The 23360-nt window shown below is 34.0% G+C and overlaps 1 protein-coding gene across 15 annotated transcripts in view; it reads left to right on the top strand.

Annotated features, from left to right (window-relative positions):
• The window catches only part of LOC129806520 (zinc finger protein OZF-like), a 56642-nt gene that overhangs the window by 20227 nt on the left and 13055 nt on the right, over nucleotides 1–23360 (top strand). For 2 of the 15 annotated variants that reach the window (XM_055855197.1, XM_055855186.1), the window contains exons 2-13: nucleotides 4632–5022; nucleotides 5117–5356; nucleotides 5437–5581; nucleotides 11633–11713; nucleotides 12771–12950; nucleotides 13437–13607; nucleotides 17549–17574; nucleotides 17688–17832; nucleotides 18078–18147; nucleotides 18224–18385; nucleotides 22776–22922; nucleotides 23049–23241. In XM_055855197.1, the coding sequence (XP_055711172.1) occupies nucleotides 4804–5022; nucleotides 5117–5356; nucleotides 5437–5581; nucleotides 11633–11713; nucleotides 12771–12950; nucleotides 13437–13607; nucleotides 17549–17574; nucleotides 17688–17832; nucleotides 18078–18147; nucleotides 18224–18385; nucleotides 22776–22922; nucleotides 23049–23241 (1779 nt within the window). In that variant the 5' untranslated portion in view covers nucleotides 4632–4803. Of the gene's footprint in view, nucleotides 1–4631; nucleotides 5023–5116; nucleotides 5357–5436; nucleotides 5582–11632; nucleotides 11714–12770; nucleotides 12951–13436; nucleotides 13608–17548; nucleotides 17575–17687; nucleotides 17833–18077; nucleotides 18148–18223; nucleotides 18386–22775; nucleotides 22923–23048; nucleotides 23254–23360 lie in introns of those variants that run through there. The other 13 variants (XM_055855176.1, XM_055855168.1, XM_055855220.1 and 10 more) reach the window with 9 other exon arrangements.

The raw sequence follows: 23360 nt of genomic DNA, 5'->3' as shown, positions 1-23360 counted from the left end.
CAATGAGAGACATGGGGATGTCCCCTGAAAGTCTCAATCCGCTATCTCAAATCTTTTGGCCTCCGGGCCTGGTAACGGCCGGATACGGCTGGACACGAACAAACAGCGTGATATTATTTCTTTGAAATTGTTTAAAAAGCGAAGATATGTTAAGAAAATTGGACTTCTGGGGGGTGAAAGGTGGAAATTATGGGGGGGGGAATCGAGAGATTATAAGAACTTACTGCTCTCTTTGTGAAATTCTAGCAATAAAAAAAGAAATTTAAGGCCTTCTCTTTTTTAATATTATATTTATAAATAATAAAAAAAATTTACCACTTTATTTTTCAAAATTTATATTATTATGTGACTGTTCCGCTAAACACAAATCCATAATCTTCTCTTTGAACTAGAAGAATATCAGAGGGGTGACATGATAACTTATTTTCTATACTATCGACTGTCGATCCTGAAAAATTTAAACGATAGCAGGACTTCCTGTAACTAATATAGATATTTATCAACAGTCACATTCTTTTAAGAATGTCACAATGAATGGTCCGATAATGCGTAAAAAGTCGACATTCGCTTAATCTAACAGATATAGATTTATCGATACTATCGATTCGACAGTGTCGAAAAGTTATCATTCCACCCCAAGTCTCATAATGTTGTAAATTAGTAAATTTTTTATCAGAAGATTCTGATTAGAAATCTATCAAATATTCTGGTTGCTCGTAAAAATTGTGAAAACTGCTCTCTCGTAGAGTTTGAGCGTTAAAAATTTGTTTTGTCACATTTTGCTCATGGATTTCTTATATTTTAGTTAGGCATTAATAAAAACTTTTAAAAATACATTAAAAAATAACAATATTTGTATAAAATATTTCGTTCTAATCAATCGTAACATTAAAAGTCTATTGGACTCTTTCAACAATAATCAGATGCTAAAATTGATATAACTTTTGAAACTTGTCTAATATGTAATTTGTAAAGTTACCAAACTCCTTAGTAGAAAATCCTAAATCGCCTACGGTCTTACGGGCCAAAGTATATCGGAAAAAAGGCGGATAAGATAGGGCAAGTTTGTTGGGTTGGGAAACTTTGTGAAGAAAATACTCATCCTATATTGCAACATTGTCTCTCGCCCTTTGCGCGTCTGTCCGTAGCGTATATTTTCGAAGCCGACGCCCTCGATCTACTTGAACCCCTCACTTGAGTGTGTGAATTTGGTAAAATGTGGAGTTGCGCCACTGTCATACTGAAAAAGGGAATTCTGGGATATAGAGAAAAGGTCGTCGGTGGGGAAGAAGGGAATAAAAGGGGGAGAGCATGGGAGGTGCACAGAGCACACAGGGTTCAGCAGTTGAAGAGGAGTTCCATTTCGATTGTGCTATTTTTGATGATGCGCTGAAAAGCAGAAAAATCACCTCTATATGTCGGCATTAAGGTCTTTTATATTGGAATGTAATACATAATTCTGACGGTGTATGGCTTCAGAGCCAGATGACGATATTGATGACGATGATATGCGTCTCTACTCTATATAGCGGTACATTAACAACCCAGCCAGACGACCTTGGCATGTAATACAATATTTATATGTAATGTAAACACACAACACATAATATTATTCAATATAGCATTCATACACATTATACCGATATAAGCTATGTTGTTATATACACGCGTACGTTCAGTAGAATAGGAAGTAAGATGGAATACGATTATATCTGAGACAACTTTATGATTACTTTCAGTGTTTTATTTTCACAAAATTTTTGTTGATTGAATTTGGAACTTTTCTTCTGTTTTATAGCAAACATTATAGTTCAGTAAATACTTGCAATATCTTAGAATGGCGGTTTTATTATTACTAAGTAAATTTTCACTCAATGTAGTTTTCCTTATTAATAAAACAAATCCTTGTGAAAATATTCTTTTTCAAGAAGGATATGTAATGTAGTTTTCGTTTTTCTTTTAAAACAGTTAATAAGCCATCATAGTGGGAAGAGGGGTACCTTTAAAATTGGGATTTTTGACCCCACTTTTAAAGGTGCCCCACTTCCCCCAACTAGGATTTTTCAACTTAAAATTTTAAATTGAATTCTTCATTGAAAGTTTGTCAACTATATGATATTTGCTATTTAGCAAAAGCACATTTTCAAAAATCAAGCTAATTCAAATGTTGCACGGAATTTTTGATTGTGATATTTATTTCAAGTCTGTGACCACTGAGGTAGACTGAGGTAGATTACAAGAAATCAAGCTTTCGGTATTTTGAACTAAAAAAAAAACAAAAACAAAATATTAATATAACAAAACTGTCAAATGACTTGGAATCTCGCTATTCAAGGCACAAACCGTGTATCTAATCTAGGTACAAAACCTATAAGAGTTCCTATAAAACAATTAAAAGAACTATAAACATGTTAGTGTTTATTAACAAAACTATTTAAATATTTTATAAATTAATAAAACAATGACATTTCTTAAAATATTCATTTATTTTATAAATAAATAAAATCAGAAATTCCGTGTCGTGAAGTGTTGCAAATTGAAAATTATTTTTCTATGAACTAAAACGAGTTTCGGACTTTAGGTTTAATCTAGTTTACAAATATCGAAATCTTAAATAACCTGTAATAACTGCATTTACAAAATATAATGGATCATTTTTCTCCTAATCTAATCTTGTCAAAAATCTTGTCAAATTGGAGAAGTTAAACCATAAAGTTCGTAAATACATCGCGTCAGCCATGAAATTTTGATCTTGGAAATTTTTAACATCTTGCATTTTTAAATCTTGATTTTCGCCTCAGAATTGAGGTATTTTTTTTAATATGGAATCGTCTAATCCAGAGGTGTGCAAGAAACCGTTGAAACCGAATTAACGTCAAATGAAACATGTACGTCAATGGTCAAAACGCTACTATAACAAACTTATTTTGACGTTAATTCGGTTTTAACGGTTTCTTGCACACCTCTGGTCTAATCAGTTATACAGAAAGATCCCCTAAAGCCAGAATAAAGAGTTATATAGGGTAAAGGTTCATTATTTTGGACAGTCTGCTTATAAGCATCGATGTTCCAAGTTTGAAGTGCGATATTTTCGATACTAATTGACTTTTTTTGTTACTCCCCATCAACTCATCGATCCTCATCGAAAATTTTATCGGCATCACATCGATTTTTCGATGAAATTTTTGCCGCACACCGAAAGGGGAAGTTGAAAAAACACTGGGCGAAGAGGGGACTCTTTTCTGAAGGGTTGTTTAGAAACTTGCCAAGGGTTTATTGTCTTTGTTGTTACTAAAATTAGCCTTAATACGTTTAAAAATGAATTGATATGTAAAGGTGAATTTGACTCTTATTTTGGACAACTTGGCTAGCCTCAACAGGACTTGACTTCCTCAACAGGATACCCATTGTTGTTCATTTCATGAATCAATCTTACCAAGTCCTCTTTCTGTTCATGTAAGGGAACCGTAGAATGTCACGAGAAGCCTGGAAACTTTCCATACCATTCATTAAAGTGAGATGACTTCGGTACTCCAAATACGTGCGGATTCGCTCATTCCCTGGCCTTTCCGGGAGTCTTCCAAGGCTTTTCTCACTACATCTCGTTCGTAGAGATGATGCTTCTTTGTTTCTCCAGGCATTTGTCCAACCTAATCATCACAAAAGCTAAAACTTCACTAAATTTCCTGAGAAAAACACCTCTCCAAAATAAGGAGTATCACATCACTGGTGAATGTCTTAGAAAATTTCCCATTTTTCACACGAAAAATATAATTCACAAGGCAAATCTCACTTCAGGTCAAATGTGCAAATCACCACTAACGTGAATCAACACAATATTCGATGAATATTCAATAATATCACTCAAAAAAAGCGAAGAAACATTGTTAGTACTTCACCACAGCTAAATAAGACTGAAGTAAACACGAAGTTCTGTCATATTTCTCGTAAGCAATTGCTCACATTGAATTTTCAACAAAGCAATTTCAAATCAAATAATACCCAAAATTTAACGTATTTAGTGTTAAAATCTTCCAAAAAGAACAAATATTTAGATGGAATTCATTATTCATCAAATATTGGATAAAAATCCATAATTTTAATCAATTTATTTGTAGTGTCTAATTTTATCCTCAAAGTGTCCAAAATAAGAAACTGGACAAAATTATGAGCCTTTACCCTATGCAAGGAAGTGTTAAGTCTTGAAATAATTTTCACCCTGTTTTGTAGTAAATCTGTATGATAATGTTGGAAAATGAGGGGCATATTAATAATCCCAGTGTCGACTTATGGCATGGGGCGGGGTCACGCGAAGGTCCCAAGTCTCTATCTCTAACCGTTTGGGCTCTAGACATGGTAACGGACGAACATACAGACACACAAACGGACAAACAGCCTGACGTCATAAAACTCGAAACTTCAGGTTTCCAAAATTCTACCAAAATACGACCCCTATTACCTCTAAATCAAAATCAAGGAATGTACTGCTCTCTCCAAGGAGTTCGAGCAGTAAAAATTGAAAAATTATCTTGATTCCGACGGTTAAATCTAATTTCTGATCCTAACTTTAGATTTAAGTAACACGTGATTTTTCTAGTAGATTACAAGATTTTTCTTATCTTTTTTTATAGATACTTGCACTATTTGAAGGAGTTTTGACCCAAAGAAATCACTCTGAGTTTTAAAGACAAATAAGGCTGTCTTTTTCTGCCAATTAAATGAGAGAGTGAATATATTTTTTGTGGTAGTGGGCAAGAAAACAGCCTCAAAATAAGTTTTCCCGCCCATTGGGGGGTCGGGCGAATGCCTGTACCCCCAACTAGTGATCTGTTGGCGACTATAACAATGTTTGAGCAACAGATCAAAGCAGAACCGATGGGTTTCTACTCAACATGCCCACCACCACCGCAAATGGGCCAACCATTGCCACCGCGATCTGTAGAACAGGCTAATGAACAGACCGTAATCGCCTTGCAGGACGACAAAGATAATAATTCCATGCAACCGCAATCGTTAATTGTGGTGAGTGTGGAGAAATTTTGCTGCAATTTTGATCCCTCTGATGTGGTTACAATGTAGTCTAATAAATTTTTTTTCTCTATCACACCTTATGCAGCCTCAACCACCAGATACACCGATATCTAATGTATCGGACGTTGCAAAGCCTGAATTGACCCAATCTAGCTCTCATGGGATGCCACATTCGATGTCTGGACAATCCAATACATCTACCGGAACGCATACATCGCGCAGTAAACCGCAAGCATGCAAAGTATGTGGGAAAATGCTTTCATCGGCTAGTAGTTACTACGTTCATATGAAATTACATTCGGGGACAAAACCCTTTCAATGCACGGTTAGTTTGTTTTATACAATGACAAAAAAGTTCTAAAGAGAGATAGTTTTGTAATTGAAGATATTTTCTGAGATTTATAGGTATGTGAAGCAGCCTTCTGCAGAAAGCCCTATTTAGAGGTCCATATGAGGACTCATACAGGAGAAAGACCTTTTCAATGTGACTTATGTATGAAGCGCTTTTCACAGAAATCTTCCCTCAATACACACAAAAGGATACATACAGGTGAGAAAACAATAGAAAATTTGTAATATATTCCCAAAAAAATAATGTCTATTGATTAGGATCATAAAAAAAAAATTATGTAGAGGGATTAACATTCATTAATGAAAAAGATCAAGTTACTTAATACTTTTGATAGAGTTCTATATATTTTTTTTGTGAGAGAAATTGTGGCTTCTGTAAAGTCTTTCAAATTTATTCCTATGTTGTTTATTAGTTTTCTACCAGAAACACTTTAAAAATATCTTTTTTTCCTACATTTTATTTTAGTTATTTTATTTAGTTAATTTTAATTGGTCTTTACATGAAAATTCTCTATCACTGCCGCTAATAATTTTCCTCAAAAGCGTATTTCACTATACAAAGTCTACAGGGGTTCTTTTTCAAAGGGGGAAATATCTGGTGATTGTTTTTTTTTAAACAATACAAAATAAAAAGTCAGGAAAAAGCTTGTTTCAATTTTAAATGTTCTTTGATTCTTTAATTATCCAGTTTGCCTTTGAAATACCATGAAAAAACCAAAAAAATAAGAATTTATTTTTTTTTTAAAAAAAGAAGCTTATACAGCTTTAAATGAAGTATACCATACGATCAAACTAATGAATTAAAAAAAGTCGATATATCGTGTTAAATCGAAGTTAGAAGTCAGATCACTTTTGACGACTAGCTATTTTCCGAATCAGAAATGTCCAAAATAATCTACACTTGATCACAGATTATTTCTTGAACCTTAGCCGAGATTGCAAGAGAATAATAGTAATTAGCAAATCTTATTCTGTTTTCTTTTGTTCTCCTAGTAATTTGAGTATTTTCCTCTTTATTAAGAATTAGAATTTCAAGACTTATTTTAACTATTGCCCAACTTAAACAGAATAGGGGACGATGGGGCACTTTCACGCATCTAAACTTTTTTTTGTAAAACCAATAAAAAACCCGCCATAAGCAACAAAGGCTCTGCTTTGGCAAAATTCCCGCTCTTTCGAGACAATAGTCTCCTTCCCAGGACCAGAACCTCTGAGGGTGGTGAAGAAGATTGTCAAGCGAGTATCTTATAGGACTATTAGTAACGAATAGGCATGCAAGTAGAGTAAGGGAGAACTCTCTCTCTTCTTGGCGGACCGTCGTGCAGTGCAGACGTGTTTAGGAATAGCTCCTCGCGAACAGTCTGGGGCCCACTTCAGTTTATTTGTTCACAAGCCGGTCTATTCCTCATTCAAATAAATTGTTAACCCTTTAAGGACGAGACGTTTTTTTCTGATCGAAAATCAATAATAAAAAAAGAAACTAATAAACAAAATTAATTAAATGTCTTACATCTAGCCTTGGACAATCCAACAGAGTCTGATTCGATATATTTTTTGCTCCTATGAACGAAAGAACAAAAATAGCTTAAAAATTTAAGTTATTTTTCTGACGATACCAATGAATTATAATTCTTATTCTAATGTAAAATATTATGTATGAGTAGTGTACTTTCTATTCCCAAAAGGGTTTTGCTTCAAAAAAATTTGGAAATATAAAAAAATAATAAAAATCATTTTTTAGTGCAGTCATTTGAAAATTTGTCACTTTTGACCTTAAATATTTACTATATTGCAAATAGTTGGAGTTTTACGAAAAATATCCTAGATTCCTATAACCTTCTACTTTACGATTACGTACAAACATTAAAAAGAAAGAACTTTGGGTAGTTAGAAAAAATAATTTTCTCTATGGGTCACGGGTGACCCAATCGTCCTTAAAGGGTTAATTAATCCGCATTGCTCCCACATTTTTGTTTTTAATTTTTTGCTATTTTAATATGATCCATATTGGAACTCACGATGTCTCATTAGTTTCTCTCGGGTGTTTCTTATCTAAAAATACGCAGATCAATTCTTAAATATTTATTTATTTTCTGAAAAATATAAATTTTTTTAGAGTAATGCATGTGCGAAATTACCCCACTCTGCTCTATAATAAATACATAAAAATAAAATTTACAAAAAAAATTAGTTAAGGGGTAGATAACTGTGCCTCTCACGGTTCACTCGAACGCCGATTTTTTGTAAAAATTTTTATCGATCTCGTGCCGGTCAGCTGCAAGTAAGTTTATAAGATTAGTCTTTCCAGTGCAGTACATTAAAATTTACCACTGGAATTGTATGTAGAAAATTTAGAATGTTGCACGAGCATAAACGAACGTTATACTTCATAAAAGCGATCTGACACTTAAATCTGCTGATTCTTCGCTAAAATCGTGCCGATCTGCCAATTTTTGTTAATGAACATGGCATATTCATTATGGCGATCTGTCAGTTTCTGGCTAAATTGTGCCGCTCTGTCGATTTCTTAGCGAAATATATCCAATCTGTGAATTTTTGTCTCCAGATCGGCACAATCTTGTCGATTGCCGCTCACGGTTCACTCTGAGAGCCATTTATTTACCCCTTGAATTTAGTTCACTGATCCCCTTACACTTAAAAATCATACATCGACCGCTCAGAGTAAAAAACGAATAACTCGCAGTAGGCAAATTTTACAGGAAAGCGATTTGTAGCTGAGATTTTACATGCAGAGTATAGGATTTTTGAGATTTAAAATCTCTATAACTTTGAAAATAATTATCTATCAAGTATAATATTCATAAGGAAAGTATCCAAAACACGAATAAAACGTTTTTTTTTGTAAAAAGTCAAGTTGTTCGACTTATATTCTGAGTAGTCGACATGTGAACATTCATATGAAAATGAACACATTAGGGAAACTGGTGTAGATGTTAACAAGGGTAGTTCCGAACATTACGATATTTTTTTTTTATAAAATTGTAATAGATGTAAGTCTCCAAAAGACAATATCGTATGACCTTTCGGTAATAACTGAAGAATAAGATCGAAAGTAGAAGCTGCTGAGATAAAATACCTCCGGGTGGTTAAGGGTTATTAATTCGTAAAGATTGAGTGAAGAACGTTGCCGTTCACGAAGAGATAAGGGTTGAGGAGCTGTTTGTTTGTACTGAGGGATAACAGCTCCGCTAAGCCTGCTAAGTATGATCATAGTCAGTGCAAGAATGAAAAAAGGTTTCCTCAGAATCGGAACGGTTGTGAAGAGGCGGCGATCTAAGGCAGATTTAGGACAAAGTGAATGAAGAAAGTCGCCTTTATGTCGACCCCAGACATCTTAATAAAGTCGGAGAAGATCGATAGGCATGGCCTGCTAACCTGAGTGTTCTAAATCCTCGACTTTGATCCGTGATTTTGATAAGTGGTTCACAATGAATGAATTGCGCGTATACATTTGCTTAATCTGACTTCATTGGTCATAAAACCAGGTTTGGTTTCAGCCACTACTGCACAAACAATTTTTTTACAAGGATCGTGGGATATTTTTATCCTCAACAATAAATGAGTGTACAGAACTGCCCCAGGAAGTGTGTGGACCAATCCCTGGTATTTCATAGTGACATTTGCTTACTTACTTAGGTGTCGTTATGATCCATTGAGGGACAAGGCCTCTTACACCATCCCTCGCCATTCTCCGCAATTCAAAGCGATAACTCTGCAGCGCCTCAACACACTTTTTAAGGACCCCCACAAATACCTCCTTCTTTGTCATTCGGAGGCGTCCTCTCGAACAAATTCCTTCCGGTTTGTATTCAGTAGCTTCTTGGGCATTCTATCATCTGACATTCGGCGACAATTGCACAGTGATACGAAATTTATTTGCTTCGAAAACGGAGATTATTTCCAGTTTGCTGATTAGCCTTTATGTGTAGGCTATACCCAGGGGCAAAACATTAATTATACGGTGCCGGCTAAAGTCCCGGGATTTCAGCTTTCAGGATTTTGGTTTTTCGGTATTTTGACTCATTCCCGATTTTGGCGCATTCGGGATTTTGCCTATTTACACAGAAAAAAATATTTTGTAAAATTGTTCGTAAATGTTTGTGAAATCCTATGGAGGAATTACGAAATGCTCGTGAATCATATAACCCACGAACAGGTTCGTAAAATGTTGTACTTTTTGCCAGACAAACAAAAATTTTGTCATTTGTTCATAAATTTTTGCCAGACAAACAAAAATTTACGAACAAATACGAACAAATGACAAAATTTTACGAACACTTTTTTGTGTGTTTACGAACGTTTACGAACAAATGTTTGTTAAAGTACAAAAAATGTTCGTAAAATGATAATTTTACGAACAATGTTTGTGAAAAAAGTACAAAATTTTACGAACTTGTTTGTGGGTTATATGATTCGCGAGCATTTTGTAAGACCTCCATAGGATTTCACAAACATTTACGAACAATTTTACAAAATATTTTTTTCGGTGTAGGATTTTTGGTTTTCGGGATTTTGACGCTTTTGGGATTTTGGATTTTGGAGGCTTTTGGGATTTTGGCTGTTCGAGATTTTGGCCCATTCGGACCTTGGTTTTCCGGGATTTTGACCCAAACGGGATTTTACCCCATCCAGGATTTAGGCTATTCAGGTCGCGGGATTTGGACATTCAGGTTAGTAACCCACGTCTGTCGATACTCCGCCACTTCAGAAACATGTATGTTATGTTGTGTAATGCTGGCACAACATAACATGAAGGAACAAGGCATCCCCGGCAAGTGGATTTCTAGATATGCATTAACTATTTTTTTCTTATACGGAATGAGGTTGTCAGTCCCATGCCCGTAGAATCAAGTGCAGTGAAACTCACTGGATGCAATCCGAACACCTTTAACCCGAGAAAAATTCCTGGTGACCTAAAGGGGATTCGAACCCGGGACACTTGCATCATAGAGCGAGTGCTCTGCTTTACCACTTGATCCATTGAGTGCCCTATAGCTATAAAACATTTTTAAAAAGTTCTCTTTGTTCTTAAAAAATTACGTAAAATTCGAACCTTTTAAGAAAATCTGTCTCAATTTCTCTTAATCCTTACGGCGTTATCACACTTGCACATTAAAATTTTAATGTGATTCACATTAATTGTCGCTTGTGAGTGGCCAAATATGTTATTTGTGTCTTTGAGTCACTTAATATTTGGGGTTTTTCTATTTATTGATAAAGAAGTTGACTTGGCCTGCAAAAATAAGTTTAAATTTACCTAAAGCATAAATATTTTTCACATTAAAAAAATAAAGAGAAAATCGCATTAATTTTTCGCATTAATGCTATAAATCAATTTATATCAAATTTTGCGGGCCAAGTCTACCTTTTTATCAACAAATATATCAAATTTTGAATATAAAATGATTCAAACACACAAATTACACATTTGGACTCTCATCAGCGACAATTAATGTGAATCATATTAAAATTTTAATGTGAAAGTGTGATAACACAGTTAGACAGACGGGTAAAAATTTCAAAATCTCTTGATCATAAGTCCTAAAAGGTCTTTCGTTGGAAATAATATTATACGATTGACTGGATCTTGGAAGACTGGTTTATAGTAATGATTTTATTAATTCTTAATGAGGGCACCTTCTCGTAGTAAAATTGAGGATGAACTTATTAAGTTGATCATTTTCTATTTCTATCGTAAAAATTAATATGAACAAAGGTGTCAAGTGATAATTATAGGCAAGCAGAGTAAAAAGTTTTAGTCTACTGCAAATTTTCACCTGATATTTCTTCCTTGAAACAGCTACACTACTATACTTATCCCTCATATTTTTTTTTTATTTCAATCCTGTATACTTTGTGTAAAGAAATCTAACATCTGTTCAGTGGACTGTGGATTGTAATAAAAAAATCATTTTTGTTTCATCCTTTTTATGTCTTTTATTTTTTTTGCGTAAAATACAGAGGTTTTATTTTTATTATTATAAATTCATCTATATACCTATCTGCCCATAAGAAAACATTATTGCAAAAGAAAATGAAGAAGAAATTGAAGTGAATTTTTTAAAATTTATTTTTGCCACAGTTGTGTTTTCATAAGTATAATTTACAAAAAAAAAACAGATAATTGTGCATATTTTGTAATAGATAATAAGAAATAATGATTTTTTTCTGCAAATTTTTTATACCAAATAATTCGCTGTATAATGATGACAATTGTATGTATACTCAGGCGAGCGACCGTTCAGGTGCCATTGCGGAAAAACCTTTACACAAAAGTGTGCACTCACATTGCACTCAAGAATTCACACGGGTGCGTTGTCAATTTTGTTATTGTTCTATCATTTAATTTTTTTTCTTCAATCTAAAATATTGAAATTATTAAATGTGAAATTTATTCATTTGATTGTTGTGTCTTGGATAACTTTAAAATTAAAAATTTACTTCTATTTTATTTCTACACATGCAGAGTTAAAACAATTATAATATTTTTTTTGGCTGTAAGAAAACTTTGTATTTTTTTATCAAATTAATAAATTTCACAATTTTTTTGCTACTTATTATTACTCTATTTTGTATGAAAGTTAACAAATTTAATAATTTTTAACATGAGCAAATAAATAAATAAAAAACAAAGTAAATAATGGAGGTCACCCATTTGAATTGTAAAATGCTGAGTACAATTTTGTGATGATTTTTTGCGCTTTCAAAAAAAAAAATGAAAAAAAAGAGAAATGCCCAAAGAATTAAATAATTCGCGTATTGTTCTGTATTTCTTTTTCCAAACTAAGTTTTTCCTAAATGATTTTTTTTGCTTAATTTTTCCTTCTAATTGTATTATTTAAGTTTTTGTTAACTTTTTACTTGAACCTCCGAACAGTGTAATACAATTATGTGCTCTTTTTGGCGTTCAATTGTGTTTTAAACAGCGGCCAAAATTATACATTTAAAAAAAAGAAGAAACATCGTTTAAAAAAAAAATGTCATTTATCAAAAAAAATCAAGAAAAAATTATTAAATTGCATGCAAAGCAAATATATTTTATTTCTTTATTTTAGGATTTTATTTTCACTACAAAATTATCTTGTAAAAATTGTGGTTAATAAGAATTGCAATGAAAATTGTGAGTAATATTAAATAAAATATTTGAAAAACACAATTTTTCATTGCAATTATCCGGTATTTTTCTCTTGATAAATTATTCTCTTCTAAATTAGCGTTATTTCTATTACTATTTTATTTGGCTGTTTATTTTTTCAGTTTTTTTAAAAACAAATAATTTTTTTTTTAATTTTTACTGTTACAACTCAAATTAAAATAAACTAGGCACTTTCAGTATTTTAATGGCCGCTGTTTATTACTTGTTCCAGGGTATTGGAGCATAAATAAACCATTTAGCTGTGGAGAATGTCAGTCCTCGTTTACCAGGAAGCCGTATCTCGATATACATATGAGAATCCACACGGGTGAAAAACCATTTCAATGCGAAATCTGTTCTAAAAGGTTCACTCAGAAGTCGACACTGAACATTCACAAACGTATACATTCTGGTTAGTTTCTTCCTTATTTTTTTTACATTATCTTTTATTTACCCTTTTTGATTTTAATTCTTAAATATTATAAACAATTTATTGTACCCTTCTTTTGCATTGTGTAATATTTGATGTTGGATTTTTTTGTTAAAGAATAATTTTTGTTTTTAGAAGTTTTGCAAGGATATATTCCTTGTGATATTACACAACGTGTTAAGATTTCTTTATGTAATTAATTCTCAAATTTTCTCTCTGTATCTCTGTGATTAGGGTTTTTTGACTGATAAGAACAAAATATGTGATTGTAGTAATTTGATTACTATTGCTAAAAAAATAAAAATAGTGTCTAAATTTTTTTTTGCTATTTATTGAAAAATCTTTATTTTTTGTGTCATTCATTTTATTTTTCTTGTAATTTTCATATTTGCGACTTTTTTTTTTGTTCTTAAATGTTGATTATATTTTTTCTGATACCTTTTTTGTGGGCACCCTTGGACGGAGCAGTCCAGCTTAAACCATATGAGTGTCAACAATGCCCGGCAAAATTTTCCCGGAAACCTTATTTGGATATCCATTATCGCACGCACACGGGCGAGCGCCCATTTGAATGTGACGTGTGTTTGAAGAGGTTCAGTCAAAAGTCATCGCTAAACATCCACAAGACAATTCACACTGGTCAGTTTAATTAATTAATTTTTCTCTATTACTATTTTCTTTAGTGCAAAAAAAAACATACATTTTCTATCTTTAAAAAAAACTCTATCATTTTTATATTTTCATTTTTCAAATAACATTATACTTTTTCCTGTATTTTATTTCATTTATGGGATATTTTTGTACGTAGATTTTTGTTTTAATTATTGATTTTACGAAGGTGTACCTCAATGTAGATTGAAAGTTTAAAGATTTTTTTTATATAGGAAAAGTTTTCTTTATAGTTTGATTAACACGTGGAGGCTCTAATTATTTTCATTTTACAAACAAATTGCAGGTTTTATAGGATTTTTAATCATCTCGCTATAAACAATAAGTTAAATACTTTAAAGTGTTTTAAAGAAGGTTGTTTTAAATACTAAAATCTCGTTTATTTAAATTTATTGCAAATGACACTTAAAAACTTTTGGAAGATGAAAGGAGTTTAACCCTTTAAGGACGATTGGAACACCGGTGTCCCATAGAGAAAATAATTTTTACTGACTACCTCAAGTTATTTCTCTCTTGTGTTTGAACATAATTGTAAAGTAGAAGGTTGAAGGAATCTAGGATATTTTTTTCAAGTCTCCAGCTATTTGCTAGATAGTAAATTTTTAAGCTCAAAAATGACGAATTTTTGAATTCTCATATTATAAATTGATTTTAATTATTTTTTATACTTACAATTTTTAACAAAACCGCTTTGGAAAAAGAAACTACAATATTCAAACATAATATTTTTCATTAGAGTGAAAAATATCAGTTATTAGTATCGCCAGAAAGATTACTTAAAGTTTTGGGCTATTTTTGGCCCCATCGTTCATAGAGACAAAATGTAAGGCATTTCACGAGTTTTGTTTATCGGTTTCATTTTTATTGCTGATTTTCGGTCAGCGAAAACTGTCTCGTCGTTAAAGGGTTAAGCTTTTAAGGAAGAGAAACGTATAAAAATTAAACAAAATAAACAAAATCAATAAAATGTGTAACTTCAAACCAAACTTTGGAAAATCCAACATAGATGGATTCGGTGCTTTTCTAGCTGAGATTCTTTACAATCTCAGATTTTGAGGTCTTACACTGAGAGAAATCCGAAAAAGTTAAAATAACATTCCGGAAATGTTTATTTTACCCTGCACTATTAATCCGAAATCGGTGTAAATATTATGCTTTTTAGGTGTATTAGGGGTTAAAGTTACTCTTTTCATGTTAATTTTACCCTTAAAAAGGTGTAAAATTAACACTAAGAAATGTTGATATATTTTTACATCTAAAAAGTGTTAAAGTTATGAGGAAAAAAGTTAATCGCACACCCATTTTTTCGCAGTGTAGGTAAAATCCGACCTCGTCAGATCGGGCCCAAATTTTGTATTTACACTTTTTGACACTTATAGGTCACGAATATTATATGCGCCAAAAATTAATTTCCGTGGACACGTCCGTCTGTTCTTCCGTCGTATAACTAATTCTGGAGAGAGAACGGAGAAACATATCAAAGGTTAAATGTCAATTGGCGGCTAGAAATAAATGATGTCAGATCAACATCCCTTCCCTTCCTTCCGCCATTTTGGAATACCACCAAATTTTGGTTTTTAAATAACTCAGGCCTTATGACATTGATCGATCTCTAATTTTAGTATGTTATAGCTGGGCCTAAGAACTTTCGATTAACAAAAATTGAAGCCCCTGTCCCCCCTGACCCAAGCTATAAGAGGTCAAAAATTTACTTTTCAAATGATCATAATATCTTCTGATCTATAGTAAGGTGAGATAACTTGATCGTTTTTCGAAGAGTGCTACTTAAACGCTTGTTTTTGAACTGATGAAATTCTTTTTTACTTCTTCTAAATCCATAGAATTATTCACTGTTTCATTCAGAAACATAATATAAAAAAATTATCAAAAATATTAAAGAAAATTTATAAAATAATAATAATACTGAAATAAGTCAGCATGCACTGACTGGGTCGCCTTTTCGCTAATTCATTTTTAATTAAACCTTTGGATTTAAAATACTTTTTTCACAAGGAAAAAAACAATAAATGTTTTCAATCAACAAGCTGTCATTAGCGAAAATATCACTGCTAGAAAATTTTTAGTGAAGAACCCAGCTGGCACAAGTTTGAAATGAATCGATTACACTCACTTATTTAATGTATAAAAATATTATTTTTGCTTTTTCTCAAACTTGAATAGTTATATTATGTTACTGTAGTGACTATATTACGGAAATAAAAATAAAAATATTATTTTAAGTGGATTAGTCATAAACGATCCAGATAGCGAAGCGCCCGGATTAGCACACTTGACTATAATTGTCAGATTTTCGAAAATTTTACTGTTTTGGAAAGTTCTCGTAGAATACTATAGCACTTGTCACCCCAACTTCATCTGATCTTCTTCTTCTTCTATTTTATGTAAGGCTGTCGGACTCACTCGGGTCCATATAGCCATTCATCTGATCTAAATCGAAGGTGCGATAAAATGAAAAATCTATTCTCGAAATTTCGAGGTCGAATATTTCGAAAACTAGATAGTGCTTTTTCTTTAAATTTTAGAATGTTGTAGCTGAGGTCGAGACCTTTCCAACGGCGGATCGCACTCTTTCGATGAAATTTTAGTATATATTGTATCGATTGGACCCATCAGTAACCACTGGACTCCACTGTACACTGATCAGACTCTTCCTATATCGATATAGACCGGAGTCTATCTTTAATGCTTACCAACTGATTTTAATGAACTTTTTTTTTCATTTGTTAGTCTTCTGTACTCAAACTATTTAGAATAGAAAATGAGCAGTGATAAGTCAAAATAAGCTTATAGTAGCTGAAATTCTTTACAGGCAACATCGAATTACGTGCAACCCAGTGTGCTTGTAGCTCTAAATGCGTGAAAATTCGGTTTCGACTTGAATTTTGAAGGCAAAGAATCGCGTCGAGCCTATGTTATCCCTTTCTGTCTCCGAGAATAGTTTACTCGACGCGATTCTTTACCCCCAAAATTCAACTCAAAATTGAATTTTCACGCATTTAGAGTTACTAGCACCTCGGGAACTCTGAGGTCGCCTGTAAGGAATCTCTACTACCATAAGCTTATCTAAGTTTATCACTGGTTTTTATTCCCACAAGAGTTTTTTCTTAAAAAAAATTGGAAGCATAAAAAAATTGAAATCAATTATAAATATAAGAATTTAAAAATTTTCATTCATTGGTTTAATTTTTTAACTACTAAGAGAAATTTTAGAACTTAAAACGACCTCTTCAAAACCTAATTGGTATTTTGTTAGTATTTTATCTTTAATAATAATACAGCATTTCAGAATTTTACTATAAAATACTGATCCATCACCTTCATATGTCTGATACAATTTTTGTATAAGTTTAATATATCATACGACCCATACGACCAGGATATAAATTTATTTTGTATTTTTTTTATTAATACTGTGAGCTTCCACGGGTTAATCATGAGACTGTTCCACTGTGCCTTTTATTTAAGATAAAATTATTTTTTTGTGCCCTGTAAAATATTTTTCAATACATAAGGGGATTAAAAAAAAACATTTTAAATTTTTAGTTTTTCTTGCCTACAAATAATAAATCAGAACGCGCATTGGAACGGTTTTTAGGCATTCTTCACAAAAAAATGAAATAAATTAATGAACTCCACGTCGTAATCAGGAATATTTCAGTAATTTATCACTAAAAATAAAATATAGAGTTTGCGTCTAAATATTCGTAAAAAGGAATTAAAACTATAAAATATTTCACTTCATATTTTATTCATGCAATTTTATTTAAAGTTGGTTGTTATATAGTTAATCTTTCATGCAATTTTCAATATTTGTTTTATGTAAATTGAACTTCCATCATAAGTTTATAATGGTTTTTTTTCTTGTTTTTATTTTTGGTCCGGGAAAGTAGTGCAAGGACGACCTTTTCAGTGTACGGTAGGTTTTATATTAAAATGTCTTATTATTATACACTTTTATTTATTTATTTTCAAACATTGAAAGTTCAAAAAAAAATCTCATATTTATGTGATAAATCTTATTGTTCGTAGGAATGTCCAGCGGCGTTCTGTAGGAAACCGTATTTGGATATTCACGTGAGAATCCACACGGGCGAGAAGCCATTCCTTTGTGACATATGTCTTAAGCGATTCACACAAAAATCTTCATTGAATATTCATAAAAGGATTCATACTGGTTAGTTGTTACAGTAAAATTATTTGTTTTTTTAATATTATTTTTTTTTCGAAAAACTGACTGAAAGGGCGAGTGGAACATGTTTCTCAAGAACCTTTAAAAAAAATGATTTACTTTTCTTAGACAATATTACAAAACTTTGCATTAAAATGTGTTAGGTGTACTGAACACAATTTTTTTTTATGTTTTCTCATAACTAAATAAAATGTATCATATATTTTTTCATTTCTTTTTTGTGTTCTTAGGTGAACGTCCGTATGCTTGTGATATATGCAATAAGACATTTGCTGTCAAAAGCTATGTAACAGCGCACAGGTAAATATTATTGTACAAAATGTACAGGTCGTGGGAAAATGTTTTGTACTGAGAACTGTATTTTAAATCCTTGTAGATGGTCTCACGTTTCTGAGAAACCATTGAGCTGTGATCGGTGCTCCATGACATTTACGAGCAAATCTCAATTTGCGATACACATTCGAACACATTCAGCGGGACAAAACTATGAGTGCAATATTTGTGGAAGAACTTTTATAAGAGACAGTTACCTAATACGGTGAGTAAAATAATACATAATCCTTTGTATATGAAGGATATTAGAAAATTAAGTGCATCGTCAGTATTGAAATTATTGGTTACTGTAAGTGCGGCTGACTTTGACAGCCTTCCGTAACCTTTTCTTTGCTTCTAGAACTTAAGGATGGTCTTTATCGATCCGATCTACCATGTCTGATCGGTCAAAACCGTTTTTACGATGCTATCACACTAGGATTTTTCACGTTTTAATTTTAAATTTAATTGAGCCAATTGAGCATTAAGATTTCTAGAATTTACTTGAAAATCCTCACAGTCAGGACACATTTTGCAAGAAATTCGGTCAATTTTAAATAGTGCCGCGAGATTTTTGATGGTGCATGACTCCGAAAAATGTGTGATAGTATTTAAAATGTCTTATAAGTCACTTATCTGTTATTCAGAAGGATCACCAAGGCCAGAAAAAAGATTCATACAGTCGTCTTGAAAATCTGTGTGAAGTCGTCCCAACTCCCAAATGAAATTTCTTAACATAACAATTTCCTTCGAATGGCTTTGGAGGAACTTAATGAATTACTCCCGATACTTAAGCTTCACTTCATGCAAGTTTATCACTAAAACACTGTACTTATCTTATATTTTCGCCACAAATAATATTAATTACCAGTAAATAAATTTAATAAGAACAATTTTCTTCAAAAGACTAGGGTAAAGTGGTACAAGTTGGACAATATGGTATAATTTGGACACGGCTTTTTGTCTTGATAAATTTAGTACTTCATATTTATTTATATATTTTTAATGCTTTAGTTTTATAATTTGGTTCCTTGTGCTTAAAAACAAATTTTGTACTGTATTTGTCGGGTGCCACCCAGCGGGACATGTTAAAATCATGGACGCAATGGTTAAAAGGCACCCTGACCTTCTAATAAGGGACGATTTCCACCTTGAAGATAGACTTCCTCAAAACAATCTAAAAACTGTGCTAATCACGAGAGCTGAGTGAAGAGACTAGGAAGGGGGCATCAATGAACCCGGTACGATTGCACTCTTCACAGACGGCTCACGGTTGGACGGCTCCTCTAGAGCCGGGTACCACTGTTCGGAACTCGGAATTTATGGGTCAGTGCCACTTGGCCGGTATACTACTGTATTCCAGGCCGAGGTCACAGCAATACTAATTGGGGTTCAGAATCCGACTGAATCTGGGGTTTCTGGCAGGAAAATTAACATATTTTCTGATAGCAGAGCTGCTTTGCTCTCCATATCGGGAAACAAATCCCGCTCTTCGCTGGTGCTCGAGTGCCGGAAAATGTTAGAAACGGTCTCACTTAACTGTGAGATCGGTCTACATTGGGTACCTGGGCACTGTGGTATTGCGAGTAATGAAGAGGCTGACCGCCTCACAGTGGCAGGAGCGAAGACCGAATTCATCGGTCCCGAGCCTGCCGTGGGAGTGTCGCCCCAAATGAAGAAAACCATCATTGGGGAGGATTTACTTGCACAACACCAAGCGGTCTGGACGGCTACAAGCAATTGTCGCGTACCCAGACTGTTCATGGCACTTGTGGATAGGAAAAGGACGGAGTACCTGGTGAGCAGTAACCACTGCAAAGCGCGGCAATTTTCTGATCTTCTCACTGGACACTGTCTAAACAAACACCTCAACAGATTGGGTGTTGAGTGTAATCCAATCTGTAGAGGTTGTGACAACGCTGAGGAAACAATCCTACATTATGTATGTGATTGACCCAGCCTTTACAACACCAGAAGAGCGCTACTTGGCAAAGTGATGCTGGACTGGCATGACCTCCCAAAATTGAAATCGGCCAGTCTAATGGAATTTATCCGTAAGACTGGTTCAATTCACAACACCCTTAATTTAGGGACTATTATAAGAGGGGATGCATAAGGGGCTCAATCGGAGGCCTGGATGCAGCGGATAGGTTGGCGTGGACACGAGTTTGGAGGGTGGAGCGGCTTTAGCTGAGGATGGAGTCGGGAGTGGAGCTGAAGCAGCATGAGGAGGATGGACGCCGCCTGCTACCCCCAATTTAAATCTATCTATCTACAGCTCGGGTCAGGGGAGTCAGGGGACCTTAAGTTTCGTATCGATCTAAAGCTCTCAGGCCCAGCTATGACATACTAAAATTTGAGATCGATCGATGCCATACGGCGTCTACACACTAGAGCAATTTATGTCCATATTGAAGCAAATTTCTTGTACTTGTGTAGGAAAAACTCTTCAATATGGACATATTTTCCTCTAGTGTGTAGAGGCCAATAGGGACTGAGTTATTGAAAATACAAAATTTGGGGGTATTCCAAAATGGCGGAAAGGGGTGGGGAAAGGATTTGACATCACCTACTTCTAGCCACCCATCGACATTTAACCTTTGCCGAAAACCAATTATCGATATCTCCGTTCTGTCACCAGAAGTGGTTATACGACGGACAGGACGGGACGGGACTGGTCGGACAGAACGTCCACGAAAATCGATTTTTTGTGCATATGATATTCGTGATCTATGAGTGTCAAAACGTGTAAATCCAAAATTTGGTCCCGATCTGACGAGGTCGGATTTTACCTGTGACCACCAAAGCTGAGATTTAAAGAATCTCAACTAAAGATTTGTAAAATGAGATTGTAAAGAATCTCAGCTAACTAATGTAAGGTCAGTCTGGTCAGTCTACATTGGGTACATGAACACAAAGGTATAGTGAGAAATGGAAATGAAGAAGGGGATCGTTTGGCGATACTAGGGGCAACGACCGCCTTCATGGGTCTTAAACGGATTGCCGTGCAAACGAAGAAATCTATTAAACAAAAGCATATATAAAACTTTCATTAGACGAAATAAAAAATGCGATTAAGGATTGTCGCGTATCCAAACTGTTTATCGCCAATTTCAATTAAAAAAAGACAGCGTACTTGATGAGACTCAGTCCCTGGAGAGTCCAGCAAAATGCTAACCTTTTAACTGGTCACTGTCTGAATAGGATACATCCAATATAACATAGTAATGTAGACAGGATGTTATTAAACTGAGAAAGCAGTATTGGTACCGTACCTCATCAAAATTACTATTGTGAGCGAGTTGTCCGAAATACGGGCTAGCTTGAACAATCTTACCCTTACACGGTAAAAAATTTCGGCACATATTTGTTCCAAAAATTAGCTCGTCCACGGACACCATAATTTTTGGCACAATCTTGTTCATTTTACGAGATTCTAAAAGATACCCAATATTAGTAACGAATTTGTTACAAAACGTAGCTCGTCCACGGACACCGAAAAAACACTTTTTTGGTCTTGCCCAGAGCTTTCGGTCCCAATATGGACCTTCAGTCGACCACTGAAGAAGCACCACCGGATACACTCCCTATCAAGAAAATCGCTCCAGTTCCTATTATTAGAATACCCAATATTAGTAACGAATTTGTTCCAAAAAAATAGCTCCTTCTAGTATAAAATCGTATCCCTCCTTTCACACTCAGTCACCCGTCATCAAAGCGAGGAGGACGCTAAATCTGTGGTAATTTTCGTGCTACATGGTTTCACTATTTTAATGTGAGATTCCCTTCCCCACCTGCGTCCAGCACTCGCATATGATTTCTTTATGCACTCGTTTGTATAAAACACTCTTAAGTTGATTCTTATTTGATGCTCCTTATGAACTTCCGCCACTGAAATCGATCTCGACTGAAGTATAGGCCTTAACTGTAAGACGAAATCTTTTACACGAATTTGTTCCCGACAATGGCAAAAAAAAGATTCCTCATATGAGTAACAATTTCATTCCAAAAATTACCTCGTCCCCGGACACCGAAAATTTTTGGAATAAATATGTTACAGATGTAGGAATAATATTGTTATAAAGAAAATGTACCAATTTGTTCCTGACAGTGGGAACAAAACAGCCGAGTGCAACAAATTCTATTCCAACTTTTAGGAATAAATTTGTATAAAACGAAATCAATTCAAATTTGTAGACATTCCACCGTATCAAAACGGTTCCAAAAGAAAACTCTAACAAAATTGTAACTATATTTCGTAACAAAACTGTAAAGAAAACTTTTTGTAACAAAAATATCTTCTCTAGGTACAAATTGAATCCAAAAAGAATTTGTTCCAAGGAAAACTTGTTCCAATATTTCGGTCAGTGTCCAAAAGTTTTTATCGTGTAATAGGAGTTATTTTAGTAAGGGATGAATAATGGGCTAAAAAGTGAGAGATTGGGTACAGTGGTCCCGAAAGGTATCACCCGGTGTAATATTATCTAATTTAATCTATTGCATTGCGTCGCCCAACTTCAGCTGTGATTTGAATTTGCACTGATTTAGACTTCTTACTAGATTCTTTCACTATGAGCCTCACAACTTAAAGTCTGTTTCATTTTGATATTTTCTAGACATCACAATCGGGTGCACAGGGAAAATCGCACCACAGCAAATAGTATTGCGACAATAAATAGTGTAGCTTCTGGTCATGTGGATAATGGCCAAAATTCAGGGAATGTGGACTTTGACTCGAACAATTCTCAAGTGTGTGATCTCAGGTGAGTGCTCTTTGCTTACGTCACAATTGGGCGAAAGTATGCGATTGAACAGAACAGGGGAATTTTCTGGGGTTTTATCCCTAAATCTCTCCGCCTCCACGTAAGGTTTAATATCTAATTGTTCAGGTATGTGTCAGAATTGCAACTGAACGCCTCACCAGCTGTATCTCAAATGTCTTCGCCTGGTATTCCCGCCGATCGAGTGATGATGAATGATCGCACCAATGCCATGACGGTGATGAATGGAACAGCACCTGGACCACCATCGAGTGACCGTCATAGTAATGGTAGCAGCAATGGTTCCACGACCGGATCAATGGTTAGTGAGAGGGTAAGACGAAATTTTTTCTTATTCTATTTTTTTTTATTGAACTTAGGGTGGAGTAACCACTTATCGCCACTTTTAGGAAAAAGTGAAATTAATTGTATTGTAACTTT

Source organism: Phlebotomus papatasi, chromosome 1 (assembly GCF_024763615.1).
Source record: "Phlebotomus papatasi isolate M1 chromosome 1, Ppap_2.1, whole genome shotgun sequence".
NCBI classification, from domain to species: domain Eukaryota; kingdom Metazoa; phylum Arthropoda; class Insecta; order Diptera; family Psychodidae; genus Phlebotomus; species Phlebotomus papatasi.
This window is presented reverse-complemented; position numbering and strand designations above follow the sequence as displayed.